The sequence below is a fragment of the Rana temporaria genome, chromosome 7 (genome assembly GCF_905171775.1).
Source record: "Rana temporaria chromosome 7, aRanTem1.1, whole genome shotgun sequence".
Classification (NCBI taxonomy): Eukaryota; Metazoa; Chordata; class Amphibia; order Anura; family Ranidae; genus Rana; species Rana temporaria.
Window position 1 is genome coordinate 161,205,381 of NC_053495.1, and position 22,139 is coordinate 161,227,519.

The 22,139-nt window shown below is 43.0% G+C and overlaps 1 protein-coding gene across 1 annotated transcript in view; it reads left to right on the forward strand.

Moving 5' to 3' along the window:
* Positions 1 to 22,139, forward strand: part of LAMC2 (laminin subunit gamma 2) — a 76,582-nt gene that overhangs the window by 49,054 nt on the left and 5,389 nt on the right. Inside the window, exons 13-20 of the mRNA XM_040360321.1 lie at positions 1,991 to 2,144; positions 5,367 to 5,572; positions 8,313 to 8,392; positions 10,550 to 10,675; positions 13,858 to 14,002; positions 16,998 to 17,147; positions 20,673 to 20,787; positions 21,722 to 21,921. Of these exons, the coding sequence (XP_040216255.1) occupies positions 1,991 to 2,144; positions 5,367 to 5,572; positions 8,313 to 8,392; positions 10,550 to 10,675; positions 13,858 to 14,002; positions 16,998 to 17,147; positions 20,673 to 20,787; positions 21,722 to 21,921 (1,176 nt within the window). The remainder of the gene's footprint in view (positions 1 to 1,990; positions 2,145 to 5,366; positions 5,573 to 8,312; positions 8,393 to 10,549; positions 10,676 to 13,857; positions 14,003 to 16,997; positions 17,148 to 20,672; positions 20,788 to 21,721; positions 21,922 to 22,139) is intronic.

Sequence of the window (22,139 nt, forward strand, 5' to 3'; positions counted from 1 at the left end):
AAACCATGGGTGCCGGCAATGCAATGGTAATGCAAAAATACGAAGGGAACTTGGACTGCCGCACTCCAAAAATGTTCCTTTTATTAAAATCAATCACAAAATAAACATGCCACAGCAAAAATTGTACAAAAGCTAACGCGTTTCGCACTGTAGCTTCAGTGCTTAGTCATAGTTAGTACCATATCTAATACCTAAGGGACCACTGGGGAAGATGACCATCAATGCAGAGTAATAAACACCAGGGCCGTTTTTAAGGCAGGGCAAAAGGTGCAGCTGCCCTGGGCCCTGTCATTGTTGTGCCAGTTTAAATTCCCTTGTCCCTTGAAGTTTTAGTCCTGTGCGGTGCCCTGATATCTCAGTGTGAAGTGCTGCTACTAATGCTGCCCAGCTCTGCCCTATTGTTGTGTACAGATGACTCATCTGCAGACCCTGGGCTAGATTCAGATAGCCCGCCGTAACTTTGTGCAGGCGTAGCATATCTCGGATACGCTACGCCGCCATAACTTAGTAAGGCAGGTTCTGTATTCATCAAGAACCTGTGCCCTAAGTTACGGCGGCGTATCGTAAATCTGCTGGCGTAAGCGCGCCTAATTCAAATTACGCACAGCCCTATTTGTGAAGACTTACGCAAAAGACGTAATCGACGGAAAATTCTACGCTGGCCCGATGTCCACACTTAACATAGGATACACCTCATATAGCAGGGGTAACTTTACGCCGGAAAAAGCCTAACGTAAACGACGTAAAAAAATGCGCCGGGCGGACGTACGTTTCTGAATCGGTGTATCTACCTAATTTGCATATTCCTCGCGTAAATCGACGGAAGCGCCACCTAGTGGCCAGCGTAAATATGTAACTAAGATACGACGGAGTAAGAGACTTACGGCAGTCGGATCTTAGCAAAATTCCGGCGTATCTTGTTTTCTGAATACAGAAAAAAGATGCGCCGGAGCATCCTAGAAGTTACGCGGAGTATCAATAGATACGCCAGCGTAACTTCTTTCTGAATCTACCCCCCTGTGTTTACATGTAAATAACCAACATTCATATGTAAATAATGGGAGCTTTCATATGTAAATAGTGGCGACATTCATATGTAAATAGCTGAGGCCGGCGGCATTCATATGTAAATAAAGGCGGTATTCATATGTATATCATGCCCCTCAGCAGCGAAGAGATGGTGTGCTGTGTAACCTCTACCAATCAGTGAGCAGTATTACTGCACAGTAAATAAACAATGTGATGTAACCTCTAGCAACTAATCAGTGAGCCATAATGTGTGCTGTAACCTCTAGCAACCAGTCAGTAAGTGGTAATGATATTCTGCAACCTCTGGCAACCAATCGCAATCACTGCATTATCTGATACAGTAAACTGATTTTAAGTCTAGCTGATATTTATTGTATGTTTCAGAGCAGGTGGAGAGCAAAATTGCATGGGGGGGCCCCCCAATAAAATTTGTGCCCAACATTAAAGACGGCCCTGATCAACACTACTACTGTACAGCGATGGCCGCGATCTTCCAGATCCAATGCCAAGTGGCTGCCGAACTACACACTGATCACAGGGGGGCGCTCGCTTGGCACTGCTGCCATTTACAGCACACCTTGTATTTTTTCGATAGATACAATGCTCTCTCAGATTGAATGAGGTGGAGATCGTGACATCTCTGCCCCTGTTCTTCATCTCATCCAATCAGAGAATGCCTTGTATTCATTGAAAAAAATACAAAGTGCTCTGTAAATGGCAGCAAAGCCAAGTGAGCAACCCCCAATGAAAGTATGCAATTAAGATCATAACTGAAGTTCAGCTCTAAGTGACAAAATGCGTTGGTTGTGTAAGCAAGGTGGGAGCCTGGAGCAGCATGTTTTGCAGGAAGGGGAAATATTTCTGCCCTTCTATTACTAGTTATTTACCCATCCCATAAGCACTGAGATAGTTTAGGCTGTGCCTTTAGTAACAACATTGATGTTTGTATTTGATTATCCAGATGACTTCATACAAGGGACAACTGCAGCAGTTGACTAGTTCCATCAATGGCAATGGTCAAATGCACACCCAAGACCACCGTTACCTGGAGGAACAGATGAGGAGAGCGGAGGAGAGATCTCGGAATATGTTAAGGGAGGCCGAATCTGCTCATGGTGAGATACAACTACAACCACATCACTGGGAGCTTGTGTCTTTCTGACCCTTTTGTAGAAATATAATATATTCATAACTTAGTAGACTGTACAAGAAGAATTTCTCCATGAAAACATAGAATTCTGTCAGTCCACCCAAAGTGGTATTTCAGTTTTTGGTAACTGCTGAAGGGTTAAATCGCTTGACAAATGTTTATACCTCTCAGGGACTCTGTGAACTTTCTGTTCTGAGTTCTTTGGTCCGCTGCGACCATTATGAGGGGTTCCCATCCCCCCTATTGAATTTTTCTGTTGGAGTGTCAAAGATATCCAAGAAACCAGGGGGTGACCCAGACCTTCAGGCTTCACCTGTGTCTAAAAATATCATTTCAGATGGACTGAGCTTTTAATGAGTACAGCTGAACTCTTATGGTGGCGGATTAAAATGTTTTAATCTACTTTATTACTCCTATATATTTGGTAGGGGCAATGGCGGCTGGTGCTCAAAACTTTGGGGGGGGCGCAAACAAACTGAAAAAAAAAAGCGCAGCCACTGTGCCCATAAATTTACGCTACTGTGCCCATAAATTGACACCACTTTGCCATCAAACGCAGCTACTGTACCCATCAATTGATGCCAGTGTGCCCATCAATTGCGCCACTGTGGCCATCAATTGCTGCCACTGTGCCCATCAATTGCCACCACTGTGCCCCATCAATTGCCATGGGTGTGCCGCATGAATTGCCGCTAGTGTGCCCCATCAATTACCGCCAGTGTGCCCCATCATTTGCCACTAGTGTGCCCCATCAATTGCCGCTACTGTGCCCCATCAAATGCTGCCAGTGTGTCCCCCGCCCGACACGTACCTGTCTCAGCGCTGTCCTCCACGCACCGAGTCCTCATGTCTTCTCCTGTCCTCTTCCTGTCCTCTGCTATGATTGAATGCCTGATAGACATCCAATCACAGCGCCTGTCGCTTCAGCCAATTAAGTGACAGGGTAACCAGACCCGAGCACCTGATTGGCTCAGAGGCGAGTCAGTGTTAGGCCTCGTACACACGACCGGACATGTCTGCTGAAACTGGTCCGCGGACCAGTTTCAGGGGACAGATCCGATCGTGTGTACAGGCTAGCGGACAGATTTCCAGCGGACAAATGTTTCTTAGCATGCTAAATAACATGTCCGCTGGAAAGCTGTCCAGGGGACATGTCCGCTGGTTAGTACACCTAACCAGCGGACAGATATCTCCCGCATGCGTCTAATGGATTCGACGCATGCGTGGAAGTATTTTACTTCCTGGTTTGGTGACGTGGCGGCGTCAACGTCACCGCCACGTCACCGCGCTGTCTGTCCGCGGGGATTTCGGTTTGATGGCAATCAGACCGAAATCTCCGAGCGGACATGTCCGATGAAAACGGTCCGCGGACTCAGGGAAGCGATTTATTCATACCCCTTGACATTTTCCAAGTTTTGTCATATTACGACCAAAAACGTAAATGTATTTTATTGGGATTTTATGTGACAGATCAACACAAAGTGGCACATAATTGTGAAGTGGAAGGAAAATGATAAATGGTTTTCCAAATTTTTTACAAATAAATATCTGAAAAGTGTGGTGTGCATTTTTATTTAGCCCTCTTTACTATGATACACCTAACTAAAATCTAGTGGAATCAATTGCCTTCAGAAGTCTTCTAATTAGTAAATAGAGTCCACCTGTGTGTAATTTTATCTCACTCAGTATAAATACAGCTATTTTGTGAAGCCCTCATAGGTTTGTTAGAGAACCTTAGTGAACAAACAACATCATGAAGACCAAGGAACACACCAGAAAGGTCAGGGATAAAGTTGTGAAGGTGTTTAAAGCACGGGTTGTTTCTAAAAAAAATATCCCAAGCTTTGGACCTCTCACGGAGCACTGTTCAATCCATCATCAAAATAGAAAGAGTATGGCACAACTGCAAACCTGCCAAGACATGGCCATCCACCCAAACTGACAGGCTGGGCAAGGAGAGCATTATTCAGAGAAGCAGCCACGAGGCCCATGGTAACTCTGGAGGAGCTGCAGAGATCCACAGCTCAGGTGGGAGAATCTGTCCACAGGACAACTATTAGTCGTGCTCTCCACAAATCTGACCTTTATGGAAGAGTGGCAAGAAGAAAGCCATAAGAAGTCCAGTTTGCAGTTTGCCAAAAGCCATGTGGGAAGGACACAGCAAACATGTGGAAGAAGGTGCTCTTTGGCCTAAAAGCAAAACGCTGTGTGGCAGAAAACTAACACTGCACATCACCCTGAACTCACCATCCCCACCGTGAAACATGATGGTGGCAGCATCATGTTCAGCAGGGACAGGGAAGCTGGTCAGAGTTGATGGGAAGATGGATGGAGCCAAATACAGGGCAATATTAGAAGACAACCTGTTAGAGTCTGCAAAAGACTTGAGATTGGGGGGAGGTTCACCTTCCAGCAGGACAATGACCCTAAACCTACAGCCAGAGCTACAATGGAATGGTTTAGATCAAAGTATATTCATGTGTTAGAATGGCCCAGTCAAAGTCCAGAACTAAATCCAATTGAGAATCTGTGGCAAAACTTGAAAATTGCTGTTCAGACGCTCTCCATCCAATCTGACAGAGCTTGAGCTATTTTGCAAAGAAGAATGGGCAAAAATGTCACTCTAGCTGTGCAAAGCTGGTAGAGACATTCCCAAAAAGACTTGGAGCTGCAATTGCAGCGAATGGGGGTTTCTACAAAGTATTGACTCAGGGGAGCTAATAAAAAATGCACGCTACACTTTTCATATATTTATTTGTAAAAAAAATTGAAAACCATTTATCATTTTCCTTCCACCTCACAATTATGTGCCCCTTTGTGTTGGTCTATCACATAAAATTGCAATAAAACACATTTACGGTTTTGGTTGTAACACGAGAAAATGTGAAACATTTAAAGGGGTATGAATACTTTTTCAAGGCACTGTATCTGACTGCATAATGATTTATGCAGATAGCTGCAGAATTTGGTAAAGCGTGTGTGATCCTCTTTATGATTTCTATTAATTAGTATTTTGTCTGACTAGAGCATTGCCTTGAGACAAGGCTGCTTAATGGCTTTGCTATGGCGCCACATCAGTCATAGTCATCATGACGCTGGCTATATCCATTAATTATGATCCTCCCTTTGCGATTTGATTGATGTGTTAAAGAAAAAGGTATTTAGTAACCATGTTCCCGTTCAATAGCTACAGAACAATCCTTGCAAAGACAGATGTCAGCACTGCAGGGGTTACAGACTGAAACCCAGAATGACTTGGTACATGCACAGACCAAGATCCAGCAAGTACAGACCCAGACCGGAGAGTACCAGAGCCGCCTGCAGGAGACCAAGATGAAGATAGCAGTGGCAAGGCAGCAGCTTGAAGGGGGCCAGGCAGAACTCAACCGAAAGGTGAGTTGCATCAGTCGCATTATAAAAAAATAAAGTGATTACACTGGTTGCGTTTTAAAAACGCACTATTTTTTAACCTCTTAATATTCACAGTTTGCTATTATTTTATTGAATTGTATACTTTATGGGCCAGATTCTCAGTCAGCGGCGTAATTTTGTGCGGGCGTAACGTATCCGCTTTACGTTACGCCTCCGCAACTTAGACAGGCAAGTGCTGTATTCTCAAAGCACTTGCTCCGTAAGTTGCGGCGGCGTAGTGTAAATCGGCCGGCGTAAGCCCGCCTAATTCAAATTTGGATCAGGGGGGCGTGTTTTATGTAAAACTACTGTGACCCGACGTGATTGACGTTTTTGCAGAAAGGCGCATGCGCCGTCCGTAGAATTTCCCAGTGTGCATTGCTCCAAAGTACGCCGCAAGGACGTCATTGGTTTCGACGTGAACGTAAATAACGTCCAGCCCCATTCACGGACGACTTACGCAAACGACGTAACTTTTTCAAATTTCGACGCGGGAACGACGGCCATAGTTAACATTGCTATGCCGCACTTATTCCTCATATAGCAGGGGCAAGTATACGCCGGGAAAAGCCTAACGTAAACGTCGTAACTTTACTGCGTCGGCCGCGCGTGCGTTCTGGAATTTGCGTATCTAGCTAATTTGCATACTCGACGCGGAATGCGACGGAAGCGCCACCTAGCGGTCCAAAAAAAATGCAGTTAAGATCCGACGGCGTAAGAGACTTACGCCTGTCGGATCTAATGGATATCTATGCGTAACTGATTCTAAGAATCAGGCGCATAGATACGACGGGTCGGATTAGGACTTACGACGGCGTACATAGCGCTGCGCCGTCGTAAATCCTTTCAGAATCTGGCCCTATAACTTTAAGAAGGCTATTGGTCTTTAAGGATGGACTACAGCAAACCCTATCTTTGAGAAGTAATTTAACACAAAAATAAGATTATATTAAAATAAATAAATAATTCAATATTTTAATTCAATTAAAAAAAAAAAAACACATCAGTGCTCTGTATGTCTAGCCCAATAAAATTCAAGATCGCAACTGCAGTGTGTCTTTAACACGGTGCGGGAAATGCACACAGAACGCGGGTTTCCCGCACTTCATTCTGTTGTGAACTGGTGGGTGTCTGCGTTCTGGATGAAATAGTAAAGCAGCAGTGTCAGACTTGGGAGAGGATAGTCTTAAGCCTCGTACACACGATCAGATTATCCGGGTGTGATGACAGGCTGTTGTCGCAAAATCTGACCGGTTGTATGCTCCATCGGACAATTCTTGTCAGATTTTTTCGCCAACAAATGTGTGTTGATGGATTATCCGCCCCTGCTCCAAAGCAGGGGTGGACTGACAACTCATGGGGCCCCCGGGCAATAGGAGATTATGGGGCCCCCTGGCAATAGGAGATTATGGGGCCCCCTGGCAATAGGAGATTATGGGGCCCCTGGGCAATAGGAGATTATGGGGCCCCATGGAAATAGGAGATTATGGGGCCCCATGGAAATAGGAGATTATGGGGCCCCTGGGCAATAGAAGATTATAGAGCCCCCTGGCAATAGGAGATTACGGGCCCCATGGCAATAGGAGATTATGGGGCCCCTGGGCAGTAGGAGATTATGGGGCCCACAGGCAATAGATTATGGGGCGACTCTATACACACACAGTATACAGACACGCAGAATACAGACACATACACACACACACAGTATGCATACACATACAGACACACAGTGTACACACACATACACACACACAGTATACATACACACACTGAGAAGGTACTAGGGAGGCTGGGCAGCTATAATCTTGGAATTTTTTAGAACAAAGGCATGTTGGTAATAAGGGACATTTCAGGAACAGATGTAAAAAAACAGATTTTTACATGCTGTCCCTGGTTTTACTGAGGCTGGCAACCCTGATGGGGCCCCCTAGTGGCATGGGGCCCTCGGGGCAGTGCCTGAGAGCCCGAATGGTCAGTCCGCCCTTGCTCCAAAGAACAATCACGCATGCTCAGAAGCAATGCTAACCATAACGCAACATTAGCAGAAGTTGCCCAAAGGGAGGCGCTAAAGAGCAGAAAAAACTATGTCGTTTTGTGTTTGTTGGCCAACAATTGTGTGCCGTTTGTATGCAAGACCAATTCCTGGCCAACGCTTTGGACAAGCAGGTATAGATGGACTTGACTAACACATTGAATCTGAACTCCGGATAACCAGCTTTATAGACAGTTACAACAACAGTTTTGTTCTTGTTGGAATAACAGTTTTATATAAATGAATAAAATCTGATGATTGTAAGCACCCCAGTGGTAAATGGTTTGCCTCAACCCTCCAACTGTTACTTTGTCTGGAAAGCTTGTTCTGTTAGTTAACGTAAGTTGAAAAATAATAGACTTACTGGTCAAATCACAAGGTGAAAATAAAGAAAAAAAAACACCCAAAAAATAAAATTAATGCAACTGCCACATCTAATGATCCATAATATGCAATTTAAAAAAAATATATTGTTTTGGGGTTTAATACCACTTTAAGTTAGATTTACTCTGGACTAGTCTTGTGCGCTGTTTTGGTGTTTTTTTTATGTATGGTACTGTGTTTGCTTTAGTTTGTCATTTTCCATTACCCTCGCTGTGAAATCTTCTGCCCGTAAATCCTTATGCTTCAGTATTGTGTGAAATTCAGAATTATATTTTTATGTTATTATATATTTTTTTTGCATAACAGACTTTTCCTACTGAGAATGTGAACTGGAACTCAAGCATATATTCCACACTTGGTCAAGAAGCCCAGAGAATAGCGACTAGGTAGGACCACATCTTGTACATAAGTAGAGAAATATTGTTTTACTTTCCCTGCCTCACTACAGCAGGGCATGCTAGATCCCATTGCTTCCCTTCTCTCTCTTGTTTCCTTGTGTCTTTGTCAGACAACCAGCCTATGCCAACAGTAGAATTGTGCAGTAGTAGTGGGAATGCTGCTTATGGAAACCCTTAAAGTAGAACTATAGGCAAAACATATTTTTTTAATTTTGGATAGGGAGGGTTAGAACCCCTGTGGGTTTATTTTTTGCCATCTGTACTGCATTGGGGAAATTTACCTTCACTTCCTGTCCCATAACCAAAACAGGAAGTAAGAGAAAATCCCTTCAAATTAAAGGAATTTCTTGGGGACCCCAGGCCACCAGAACTAGTGTCCCCATTGAAAGATTTTCTCTCTATTACTCTTCTTAGAACAACCCAAAATGTGGGAATTTATTCTACTTTTACTTTTAATGAAAACAGTAAAAAGGACAAATAGAGAAAGTGAATCTCCCCAATAGGGGGCACAGACAGCAATAAAAAACTGACTGAGGTTCTAAGCCCTCTCCACTACCTCTAAAACTAAAGAAAACGTTTTGCATTTAGTTATACTTTAAAGTTAAACTCCAGGCACAAGAATTTCCATGTAAATGTTATTCTCAATAGCAACAAAAAGATAAAAAATCTACTTTGTCTGCACCGAATGCCTTTACAAAGCCAAATATCACCCTATATAGTAGCAGTTACATCACCACTGTGCTGTTTATAGCTACTGCAGAAAGCAGAACTGTGGGAGGAACCCATCAGGCTCCACCCACTACAGTCTTCCTGCAGAAAACTACAGTAGGGGGCGGAGACAAGACCAGTCACCCTGCATAAGGAGAGAGAGCAGCAGTGACCAGTCCTTTTGCAGGAAGTTCCTGCACAGCAGCAACGTTTCATACTGGATTACTGTACAGAAATTCACAAAGCACACCAAGATTCAAGGAATAATACAAACTACTCATGTATTTACACAATATATGCTTATTCTGGAGTTCAGCTTTAAAGTTGCAAAGATATTATTGCATTATGAATGATAGACACTATGCATATGTAGACTGCAGAGACTAATGGGCGGAGTTGAGAATCTCTGTGGCTAATCATAGGTTTAGGATTATAAGTGTTCTGAAAACATCCCCACCCTCTGCGATGCCACCCTCCCCCTCTGCGGTGCCACCAACACACCCCTGCCTCCAATCACCCCCTGCTTCCAAACTCCCCCAGGCCCCCTGCCTCCAATCACCCCCTGCCTCCATCGTCCCCTGCCTCCATCCCCCTCTGCGGTGCCGCCAACAACCCCTGTCTCCATCCCCCACCCTCTGCGGTGCCACCATCACCCCCTGCCTCCAATCACCCCCTGCCACTAACACCCCCTGCCTCCAATCTCCCCCTGCCTCCATTGCCCCCTGCCTCCATCCCCCTCTACGGTGCCACCACAGCCACCATCACCCCCTGCCTCCAATCTCCATGCGCAGTTCCAAGCTGAACCGATCTCGGCTATGTTTACTGGCACATTCCCGCAACCACAGACATTTACGGACTGGGGGAAAAAAGTGCCCGTTTTTATGGGCTGTCCATAAAAATACAGATGGTTGGCAACACTGTCCCAGATATACAGCACTAATGCAGCTGCATCTATACCATTATATTTAGTTGTCTATATATGATGAGATTAGGGGTGGCTGGATGGCTTTACCCTTTTTGCAGCAGGAAGTCTTGTCTCTAAGGAATATTAATGAGTCATGACTTTTTTTGTTGTTGAGATGAACACATAGAACACTGTGTACATTCGATCAATGTATCCATGACAACAGATGGAACCAATCCATGTACTTTGTGGCAAAGAGCAAGCCATTCCCCATCAATAATGAAATAATATACAAACTGTTATGGCAGTTAATTAATGGTGAAGAAAAATGTGGGAGTTTGGGGGATGTTAGTGATAATTAGGTTTTACTGTGTTTGATTGCCAACAATGTGATCACGTCTCATTTTTAAATGAATTTCTATAAAATAACATGGAAAGAAAGATTAGTCCAACTGTAAGCACCATTTCCATCCTGATAACCCTTCAAGCTTCCCTTGTTTTTAATGGAATTCTCTTCTCTTTACTGAACTCAGACTCGAACAAGAGGCTCAGATGGTAGCACAGAGCTCAGGAGACGCCCTGGCGGATACACAAAGATCGATGCAGATTCTACGATCAGGAGACGCAGACCTCAATGCTGCAGAGAAACTGAGATCAAGGTATAGGGTTCTATAATGAGATGTAGAGGACACGATGGGACAAATGTATAAAGGGGTTGAGTTACATGACACTTTACGCTGTAAAATGCACTCATACATGACACTTTACACTGTAAAATGCACTCATACATGACACTTTACACTGTAAAATGCACTCATACATGACACTTTACACTGTAAAATGCACTCATACATGACACTTTACACTGTAAAATGCACTCATACATGACACTTTACACTGTAAAATTCACTCATACATGACACTTTACACTATAAAATGCACTCATACATGACACTTTACACTATAAAATGCACTCATACATGACACTTTACACTGTAAAATGCACTCATACATGACACTTTACGCTGTAAAATACACTCATACATGACACTTTACACTGTAAAATGCACTCATACATGACACTTTACACTGTAAAATGCACTCATACATGACACTTTACACTGTAAAATTCACTCATACATGACACTTTACACTATAAAATGCACTCATACATGACACTTTACACTATAAAATGCACTCATACATGACACTTTACACTGTAAAATGCACTCATACATGACACTTTATGCTGTAAAATGCACTCATACATGACACTTTACACTGTAAAATGCACTCATACATGACACTTTACGCTGTAAAATGCACTCATACATGACACTTTACGCTGTAAAATGCACTCATACATGACACTTTACACTGTAAAATGCACTCATACACGACACTTTACACTATAAAATGCACTCATACACGACACTTTACACTATAAAATGCAATCATACATGAAACTTTACACGTCTACATCCTGCACTGTTCAACTAGGACAGACGCATGGTCATAGTAGAGCTATGCCTTCAGCAGATATGAAATCTTGGTTGATATTCCATAAATATTCCAAACATCTTATCCTTGTGGACCACACATTGTGGTGTTCCGTAAGCCAAAGGCTGCCATTTGGGGTAACTACAGAATTATAATGCCTACCTCCTTTTTAGAAATGAAAAAAATTCCTATATTTTTTTCTTATTTTGGAAATTCTTTTACATCCGCCAACTCACTGTAATATAGAGGGACGGGGCATAGCAGATATAGGATAGTCTACACCTGTATCATTAAAACCATAGGTTTAAAGTGCATGTAAACCCGATTCATGAAATTTGAGCTGGGCACATATATCTGTAGTGTTTTGTTATCTCTCTTATCTGAACCATTCCTCTGTTATCAGCCAGATAACTCCTTTATCAAAAGGAGACATCAGATGTTATAAATAGATTAGCAGGGAGCTGGCCCTGTTACAAAACACCTGAGAGTCTCAGCCTATGATGAGAGGGGGTGTATGCCTTTCCTCCAATAAGCAATTTTAGATATCTTGGCTGTATGCCCAGACATCACACTCTGTGTTAACAGGAAGAGAAAATCTAACACGATCTGAACTATACCGTGATTTTTACCGCAATATTCGTTTTAACCCCCGCTAGCGGCTGAAAAGGGGCTAATACTGCGGTTTCCCATTGATTTCAATGGGAAGGAGCGGTGTAAGAGCCCCGCTCCTTCACCGCTCCGAAGATGCGGCTAGCAGGACTGCTGGAGCAGTCCTGCTAGCACACCGCTTTAGTGTGAAAGCCTTCGGGCTTTCACACTGAACACTGCAGGGCATGATATTTTCAGGCGGTATAGCAGCGCTATTTTTACTGCTAAACCGCCTGAAAAACGTGGCAGTGTGACAGGGGCCTCGTTTCCACTGAGGGGATCGGTTCGGTACAGTATGCTATTTTGGGTGTTTCCATTATGAATGTGTGCCATAAAACCAAACCGTATCGCACCATTCTGGGCCCTGCTTCAGATGTGGGGTCATAGAAAATGGAACAGTTTGGTTAGGGCGGAGCTTCAATACATTCCACTGATTGGTGGACACGCTAGGCATTTTTTCTAAACCCTGTATGACCCCTGACGGTCCGACTTTCAGTGGAAACGCTCACCAGAATAGACCGGACCATTCTAATGCCGCGTACACACCATCACTTTATGTGATGAAAAAAAATGACGTTTTTAAAAACGTCACTTTAATTGACTGTGTGTGGGGGAAAACGTTGTTTTATGTCTTGTAAAAAACGACCAAATAAAATTGAAGCATGCTTCAATTTTATGTGTCGTTTTTCAAAAGCGCACTTTTTACTTCACAGAAATTGACCGTGTGTAGCAAAAAACTTTGTTTTCTAAGACGTTTTTTTATCCACGCATGCCCAGAAGCTACTTATGAAGCAAGCTTCAATGGAAAAACGTGGTGGAACGTAACCTCACTTTGCAAGATCATTGTGAGAAAACGATGGTGTGTAGGCAACTTCGTCTTTGAAAATTGAAGTTTCAAAAACGTCATTTTTTACTTCACAGAAAGTGTCGTTTTTTTTCATCACATAAAGTGATGGTGTGTACGGGGCATAACTGTTCCAAACTGCAACGACCCGAACCGTTCCGCTCATTGGAAACAAGGCATTAGTGTACCTGTAGGACAGAAGAAGCAGCTCTGACCATACAGTAGGAAGAAGGAATACATATACAGTATACTGTGTTGGGTTGATTGAAACTGCTAATTGATCTTTGAGACAAATGTAATCTGGAAGGGGTATTTTTGGATAGCAAATGGGGCAACCACTCAATTCATAAATTAGGCTTAATTTCCACTGGCGTTTTTACAGCCACTTGTGTTAGCCTTTTTTACAGCTTAAAAACGCCTGTCCATGTTTATTTTGTAAAAAACGCAGCGGTAGCGTTTTTGAGCGTTTTCAAGCGTTTTCAAGCGTTTTTGAGCGTATTTTAATGTCTGGCGTTTTTACAGCTCTATTGCTGGAGCCACAGAACGCCCTGGTCCCGCGTTTTTTTACAGCTCAAAAACGCTGATGCCATTTGCAGCTCAAACACGCCTATGTGGGCATGATGCCATAGAATAACATGGACAGGCGTTTTTAAGCTGTAAAAAACGCTCAGAAAAGTGGCTGTAAAAACGTCAGTGGAAATGAAGCCTTATAGTTTATAATATTTTTGTGTCCAGGTTGTGTGCTGAAGAATTTTTATTATTGCTGTAGGCCATATAGCTGCCCTGCTCCAGTCAAATCAATCATTTTCTTATTTTGGAATGGTTTTTTTATGTATTTTATCTTTACAGACTATATGATGTCCGGACTCAGGTTGGCACATTGGAGACTGAGGCTATCCAGGCTGCTGCCTCTGCAGAGAAATCCTACCATAGGAGCTCTCAGACTGCTCGGGAGTTGGCACAAGCTTCCCTTGGACTTTCTGTACAGTTCCAGGTAATGACAAGACTTGCGTGTCTGGATGGATGATGGCGGTACTCCTATGACACCAATAACAGCTATTTGTGAATGATGCTGGAAATATGATATGACCTTGAAACTTGTTTGTTGTGTACTGATGAATGGATGAGTATTCCTGGAAATCTGAAAGATGATCGTAGGCAGTTTCATCGAACTTTCCGGAATTCACTTCTAGAAAACTGTGTACAGTTTTCTATATTTTACATATAGACAGCCATATTCTCAGATCTGTTTTGTTACATATATTGTTTGTGTATAGCATTCGGGCCTTTTTTATTTTATTTTTATAATTTTTGCAGCAGCAACTTTAAAGTGGAGGTTCACCCAAAAAATAAGGCCCAGATTCTTGTATATCGGCGTATCTATGCAGCGGCGTAACGTATCCGATTTACGTTACGCCGCCGCAACTTACACAGCTGTATTCTCAAAGCACTAGCTCCGTAAGTTGCCGCGGCGTAGCGTAAATCACCCGGCGGAATTCAAATTCGGCGGGTAGGGGGCGTGTATCATTTAAATCAAGTGCGTCCCCGCGCCGAACGAACTGCGCATGCGCCGTCCGTAAAATATCCCAGTGTGCATTGCTCCAAATGACGTCGCAAGGACGTCATTGGTTTCGACGTGAACATAAATGACGTCCAGCCCCATTCATGGACGACTTACGCAAACGACGTAACTTTTAAAAATTTTGACGCGGGAACGACGGCCATACTTAACATTGTTGCGCCGCACTTATGCCACCAAAAGCCTAACGTAAACGTCGTAACTTTACTGTGTCGGCCACGCGTACGTTCGGGAATTTGCGTATCTAGCTAATTTGCATACTCAACGCGGAATTCGACGGAAGCGCCACCTAGCGGGCAAAAAAAAAATTGCAGTTTAGATCCGACGGCGTAAGAGACTTACGCCTGTCGGATCTAATGGATATCTATGCGTAACTGATTCTAAGAATCAGTCGCATAGATACGACGGGTCAGATTAGGACTTACGACGGCGTACATGGCGCTGCGCCGTCGTAAGTCCTTTGAGAATCTGGCCCTAAATTTTTAACATTACATTCAGCTGAGTTGTCCTAATGACAATCGGCTGTTTTTTTTTTTTTATCCCCGTACATACCTTATTTTCACCGCGCTTCCGGGTATGTTTTCTGCGGGACTGGGCGTTCCTATCTGATTGACAGGCTTCCGACTGTCGCATACTGCGCGTCACGAGTTGCCGAAAGAAGCCGAACGTCGGTGCGCAGGCGCCATATAGAGCCGCACCGACGTTCGGCCTCTTTCGGCAACTCGTGATGCGCTGTATGCGGCGGTCGGAAGCCTGTCAATCAGATAGGAACGCCCAGTCCCGGAGAAGACATACCCGGAAGCGGGGGTGAAATAAGGTATGTACAAAAAAAAAACAGCCGATTGTCATTAAGACAACTCGGCTAAATGTAATGTTAAAAATTTATTTTTGGGTGAACCACCACTTTAAGGGGCAATTTATAAAAAAATGTTCGGAGCTTCCTGGAAAACTGCATGTACATATGTTCACATGCGAATGGAGGCAACATTGAATGTTATTTGGCTATTTTTTCACCAGGTTATACAGAATAAATTAGGAAAATACCACATTATGGTCACTTGATAAAGGTAATGAATAAAGGAAATACATACAGTGGAATCTTGGTTTACGAGTAACGTGGTTAACAAGCATTTTGAAAGACAAGCTAATTTTATTTTATTTTTTAATTCTGACTCGGTTTGCGAGTGTTGTCTTACAAAATGAGCAGAATTCAAGCTTATGGGGTGTGCAGTACCACATTTGGCCTGAGGTGGGGGGGCGCCGGAGCCGATCTGAGCCGTTCGAAAAAGCTTGGAAAAACTCAGTTTCCGAGGGTTTCCAAGGTCAGCCGAGCTGTTTCCGACGCTCTCTGGGGGCCCCCACCTCTGGCCACATGCGGTATTGCATGCCATTGAAGTCAATGCGGAACAAATTATTTTCGTTTCCATTTACTTCTATGGGGAAACTTGCTTTGATATGCGAGTGCTTTGGATTACGAGAATTCTCCTTGAACGGTTTATGCTTGTAATCCAAGGTTCCACTGTACTTATTTTCTATGATCATCAACTACAACTAGTGGCTCTAATGCAGTATTCTTGTAATTCTCTCAATGTAGAACGTTCATTTAATATATATAAAATGATGTTTCAATTCCTAGCCATATTCTTCAATGGGAAACCCTAACCCTAGGCCGAACCCTAACCCTAATATATTTAATATAACATTAAAAGAGGTCTATAAAAAAAAAAGAGATTTTGAAGTGTCTTAGTATTTTGGCAAAAGCCACAAATATTACCCATAATGTTTGTAATATGTGTTACTTGTCAGTTTCTATTTGTTGCCTTTTGCAGGGCAAATGTAACATCACCGGGTGGTTTAAGTCATAATGTGCTAGTTTACAACACATACTAGCACATTGCGACACATTAAAACAAAGTCCTCCATCCATCTTCATCTGGTTTTCCTTCTGGGTTCACAGACTCCAGCCGTTTGAATGGCTGGGCCGCTATTACATCACAGTTGCAGCACAGTGCTCTCAATGGACGCCATAATCCAATATCCTGTCCATTCAGAGCAAAGTGCGCATGCGCCGGTGGTGTCACCAACCTCTACTAATGTGAAGGGTATATGTATTTATAGGAGATATTTATTGTACCTACGGTAAGCCTTATCATAGACTAACCTGTAGGTACCAGTCATAAAGCAGACTTTACTACTGCTGTAAGTATTTGCCATTTTACAAAGTGACAGTTGGCAGGTTCCGCGTATTCGTTTTCTTTAGAAGAATTGAACTGCATGTTGAAAAATATTACACTTCATTAATCCTGTTTAAATAAAAAAGCGTTCAGTTCCAGCAACATCACATGAGAGCGGAACATATTCTGCATGAGGAAAGTTATGGCCGCCACTAATGCATCTTTTTAATTATCAGGAGGAGATGGAGCGTCTTAGACGAGAATCTTCATCCTTGAGAACTTCAGTAGAAGCAGAAATATCTCAGAGCAAAAATTTACAGAACAAACTCAACGTCTGGGAGCAGAGTGCCGAGCAGCAACTTTTTGAAGGGCAAAAGTACAAACAGGTGAGAACATATAATACATTTTAACCACCCAATATCTGATTCACCGACAGTCTGGGAATATAAATCAATATTGTTTCTGTGTGGGTCACAGTCTCTGTAAGTGATACAATCTCCGTACATTCTCATTTAGATTTACCAACACATTGTAATAGGAAGACACACTTAAGCACTCCATTCAATTTGTATCAAATCAGATTGAGTCTTGTACTACAAAGTTGATGGTATATCTAAAGTTGATTGTATAAAAGGATTGTATAATGCAATGGTCTCCAAACTGCGGCCCAAGGGCCAAATGTGGCCCTTCGCTAGCCTTTTTCAGCCCTGGGGCACTATTCTTCCCACTGACACCAAGAGTGGAGCATAATTCCAGCCACCAACACCAACATGATGTCAGCGATGGGCCACTATTACTCCAACATGATGTCAGTGATGGGCCACTATTACTCCAACATGATGTCAGTGATGGGCCACTATTACTCCAACATGATGTCAGTGATGGGCCACTATTACTCCAACATGATGTCAGTGATGGGCCACTATTACTCCAACATGATGTCAGTGATGGGCCATTATTACTCCAACATAATGTCAGTGATGGGCCACTATTACTCCAGCATGATGTCAGTGATGGGACACTATTCCTCCAACATGATGTCAGCGATGGGCCACTATTACTCCAACATGATGTCAGTTATGGGACACTATTACTCCAACATGATGTCAGTGATGGGCCACTATTACTCCAACATGATGTCAGTGATGGGGCACTATTACTCCAACATGATGTCAGTGATGGGCCACTATTCCTGCAACATGATGTCAGTGATGGGACACTATTCCTCCAACATGATGTCAGTGATGGGACACTATTCCTCCAACATGATGTCAGTGATGGGACACTATTCCTCCAACATGATGTCAGTGATGGGACATTATTCCTCCAACATGATGTCAGTGATGGGACACTATTCCTCCAACATGATGTCAGAGATGGGACACTATTCCTCCAACATGATGTCAGCGATGGGACACTATTCCTCCAACATGATGTCAGTGATGGGACACTATTCCTCCAACATGATGTCAGTAATGGGACACCATAGGCGTGCGCACAGGGTGTGCCAGGTGTGCCCAGGCACACCCTAATCACCATGTGCAGCACAGATTCCCCCTACTGCCCTGGCTCCCATCTCACCCCTCCCACATCGCTGCCAGCTTCCCTCCTATCGGCTGTTGCTCCTGGGATGTTCTAGGAGTAGGGAAGGGGCCAGTAAATATGTAATTTACCGACCCCTTACCTTTCTGAATGAACATTGTGAGTGATTGGTAGTGTGTGTTTGGGCTTTGGGGTGCACACCCTAATGCAATAGGCTGTGCACACCTATGTGGGACACTATTCCTCCAACATGATGTATTGTATAATGTATGGCCAGCTTTAGAGACCCTTGTAAAACGGTGCCACATGGTACACATGTTGAATTGTTTTGACATTCAGATTGCATCTATAAAAATTATAAGTACATTTGGGTAATTTTTTACTGATATTTGGGCTTTTTTTTATGTTTAATCTAAATTTTTTGTATCATACTATCTAATTGTAATTTGGTTAAACTAGAGCCAATTATAATACACACACAACTATTGGAAGAAAGTATTTGTAAATACAATAGAAAATTCCAATCATATCTAAAAACCTGATGTGTGTGGCCAGAGTAAGACTGAGAATAATAAACCACACCAGTCCAAAGATTCAATTCCCTAAAGCATCCTGTCTAGTCTCTGGGCCTGATCTGACATATTTCATATATAATTGGACTTTTTTTTAATAATACAAATAGCTGAAAACCAAGATTCCTTTGTATTTGATGTGATATCATGATTCTAAAGTCTGATTGGCTTCTTTGGGTTTTCATGCTTTGCACACAATCATTTTGCTTTTCTGTTTTATTGAAGCAAACCAAATCTGACACATAGCAGACGTCCAACCTTTCTTACATCAAACTAGAGAGGTGTACATTATATAGCGTGCCAGAATGACAATTTTAGTAGTGGTAGTGAAAATCACAATCAAATGATTAATTATATTTTAACCGGGGGCACCGGTGACGTTCGGAGACGCTCAGAGACATTCGGCAACACTCCAGTCTGAGTATCTCAGAGTGTCTCTGAGCGCCCCCGCACCTCTGGCCAAATGTGGTACTGCATACACCAAGAGTGACAGTTTACATTGATTTCTATGAGGAAACTCGCTTTGATATACAAGTGCTTTGGATTACAAGCATGCTTCTGGAACGGATTATGCTCGTAATCAAAGGTACTATTGTTCTGGTGTGGGGTGCTCTCCATCCCAGGAAGTCTGGTCAGGACTCAATTTGTAACATATGTATATATGACTCCAAAGACATGCTGGTAGGTTAATTGGCTTCTGTCTAAATTGACCCTAGTATATGAATGTGAGTTAGGGACCTTAGAGTGTAAGCTCCTTAAGAGTAGGGACCAATGTGAATGTACAATGTATATGTAAACCGCTGCGTAAATTGACGGCGCTATATAAGTACTCGAGTATAAGCCGACCCGCATATAAGCCGAGGTACCTAATTTTACCACAAACAAATGGGAAAACTTATTGACTCAAATATAAGCCTAGAGTTTCCATCTGCATGCCTCACTTTGCCTCACTGTGTCCATGTGCATGCCTCACTGTGTCCATGCCTCACTGTGTCCATGCCTCACTGTGTCCATGCCTCACTGTGTCCATGCCTCACTGTGTCCATGTCTCACTGTGTCCATGTGCATGTCTCACTGTGTCCATGCCTCACTGTGTCCTTGCCTCACTGTGCCCATGCCTCACTGTGTCTATGACTAGACTGATGTGTAATATTGGAGTCTATGGAAGGGGCGCCCGGCTTTGAAAAAAATTGGTGCACCCCAGCCTTGGGTCCCCCAGACAAGAAACGTTGTAGAGTACACACTTGTAGAGAAGAAATGGGGCTACATGTGTGCCAAGTTCCAGGTCCAAGGGACCTACGACTGGCCGGTACTGGGTCCCCCAAATTCAAATCCCCAAATGACCATTTAACATGGGAGTCTATGGAAGGGGTGCCCGGCTTTGAAAAATCGGTGCTCCCTGGTCATAGGTCCCTCGGACAACAAACTTTGCTCACTTGTAGAGAGAGAGTTTGGCTACATTTTGGATCCAGGAGACCTACGGCTGGTCGGTACCGGATCCCCAAATTCCGGGAGATCCAGCGTAAAAAGGTAACTCGAGTACAAAAAAAATGTGCTGAAAAACTCGGCTTATACTCAAGTATATACGGTACCTTAAATAATAAAATTATGTATATGTTTACATATAGATAGTGTATATATTATTATAATAATAATTATTATAATAATAATATAATAAAAGTTTCTTTCTCTTATTTAAGGACCCTTTCCTTCTTCTGTTTAGAAATTATTTTTTGACATCATGTATGAAGTAACTAACTATTCTGTGATGTCATGGTGTGATCTATTGTCTTGCAGATGGGGGATCAGCTGTTGTCACGGGCAAATGCTGCAAAGAATAAAGCCGATCAGGCCATGCTGTCAGGGAACGCTACATACTATGAGATCGAGGGGATGCTTAGTAGCCTGAAAGGTGCGTATGATGTGAACTGTCTAACAATTTTAGCAAAAATACTTCTAAATATTTGTTAGACTTATCCAGAGTACTTGCTAATTCTATTGTAGGCCAATTTCTACATTGTAAGGTGTTTTTGGCAGAGTTTCCATTCCTTGTGTTTCCTCTATTTGAGTATGATTTTGTAGATCATACTGTAAACAGTTGCATATTGGTGCCGTATAGAATAATAAGGGTTGGCACCTATGGAAAAGGGCTTCCTGAGCTGTATCTTTGGCGCACCCATAAAATATGGTGCAACAACAACATGTATAACATGCTATGTTGATGTTTTATGTAGAACTATAGGCAACATTTTTTTTACATTTTGTATAGAACAATGGAGGGTTATTTTTTTTCGCCATCTGTGTCTCATTGCGGAGATTTCCCTTCACTTCCTGTCCCATAGCCACACAGCAAGTGAGAAGAAATCCCTGAAAATTTAAGGGATTAGCAAGAAATGCCGGCCACACGAAATTAAAGGGATTACTTTGGGATCCCCAGGTCACAAGAACTAGTGCCCCCATTGGAAAATTTCACCTTTATTCGTTTTTTTTTTAGGGCGACAGCTGTCCCCACGATTTTGTTTGTTAGATTTTTGCCGCAATTTGTCGGCGACAATCACTGCAAAATCGTGTCATGATTGGGGTGCTATTGAAAGTAACGGGAACGCAAGCACGTCATGCGTTTTGTGATGATTCAGGAATCGCAGGCAGGATCTCAGCAATTCTACCCACGATCCGGAATGCCTAGGTGTGAACGGAGTCTAAGGACTTATGTTTGCTACATAGTGTTTAGAGTTTGCGTGCATTTTGTGTAATGGAGTAGACATGTGAAAGCACCTTGGTTTACTTTTTTAGGTTTAAAGATACTGAGCTCCATCTTTGTTAATAACTATACTTCTAAAATGTAGGGTTTGGAAACCAGGTAGGAGATCGACGCAGAGCAGCAGAAGGGGCGATGAGGCTCCTCCCTGAGATCCAGAGACGTGTACAGGGAGCCACAAGTACCACAGAAAGAGCAAGCACAGCACTGATGGGTGCAGAGAAGGATGCTGATCTGGCCGTAGAGAATTCTGAAGAAGCTCAGAGTATCACAACCGCAATACAACAGGTATGTGCTCTGATTGCCAGGAATGATATACATTAGCTTCCTACAGACTGTATAGGGTTAACGCATACGAAACCTGCAACAGGCCAGCTAAAATGATCTCTTTGAGGGTTATTCCTCACAGAACCAGTATTTAGGATGGGTTTTAGGTGCTGGGCTCAGTGGGCTGCATCATCCATCAGCATTTTATAGCATATAGGACCTTCATATTAAAGATCCAG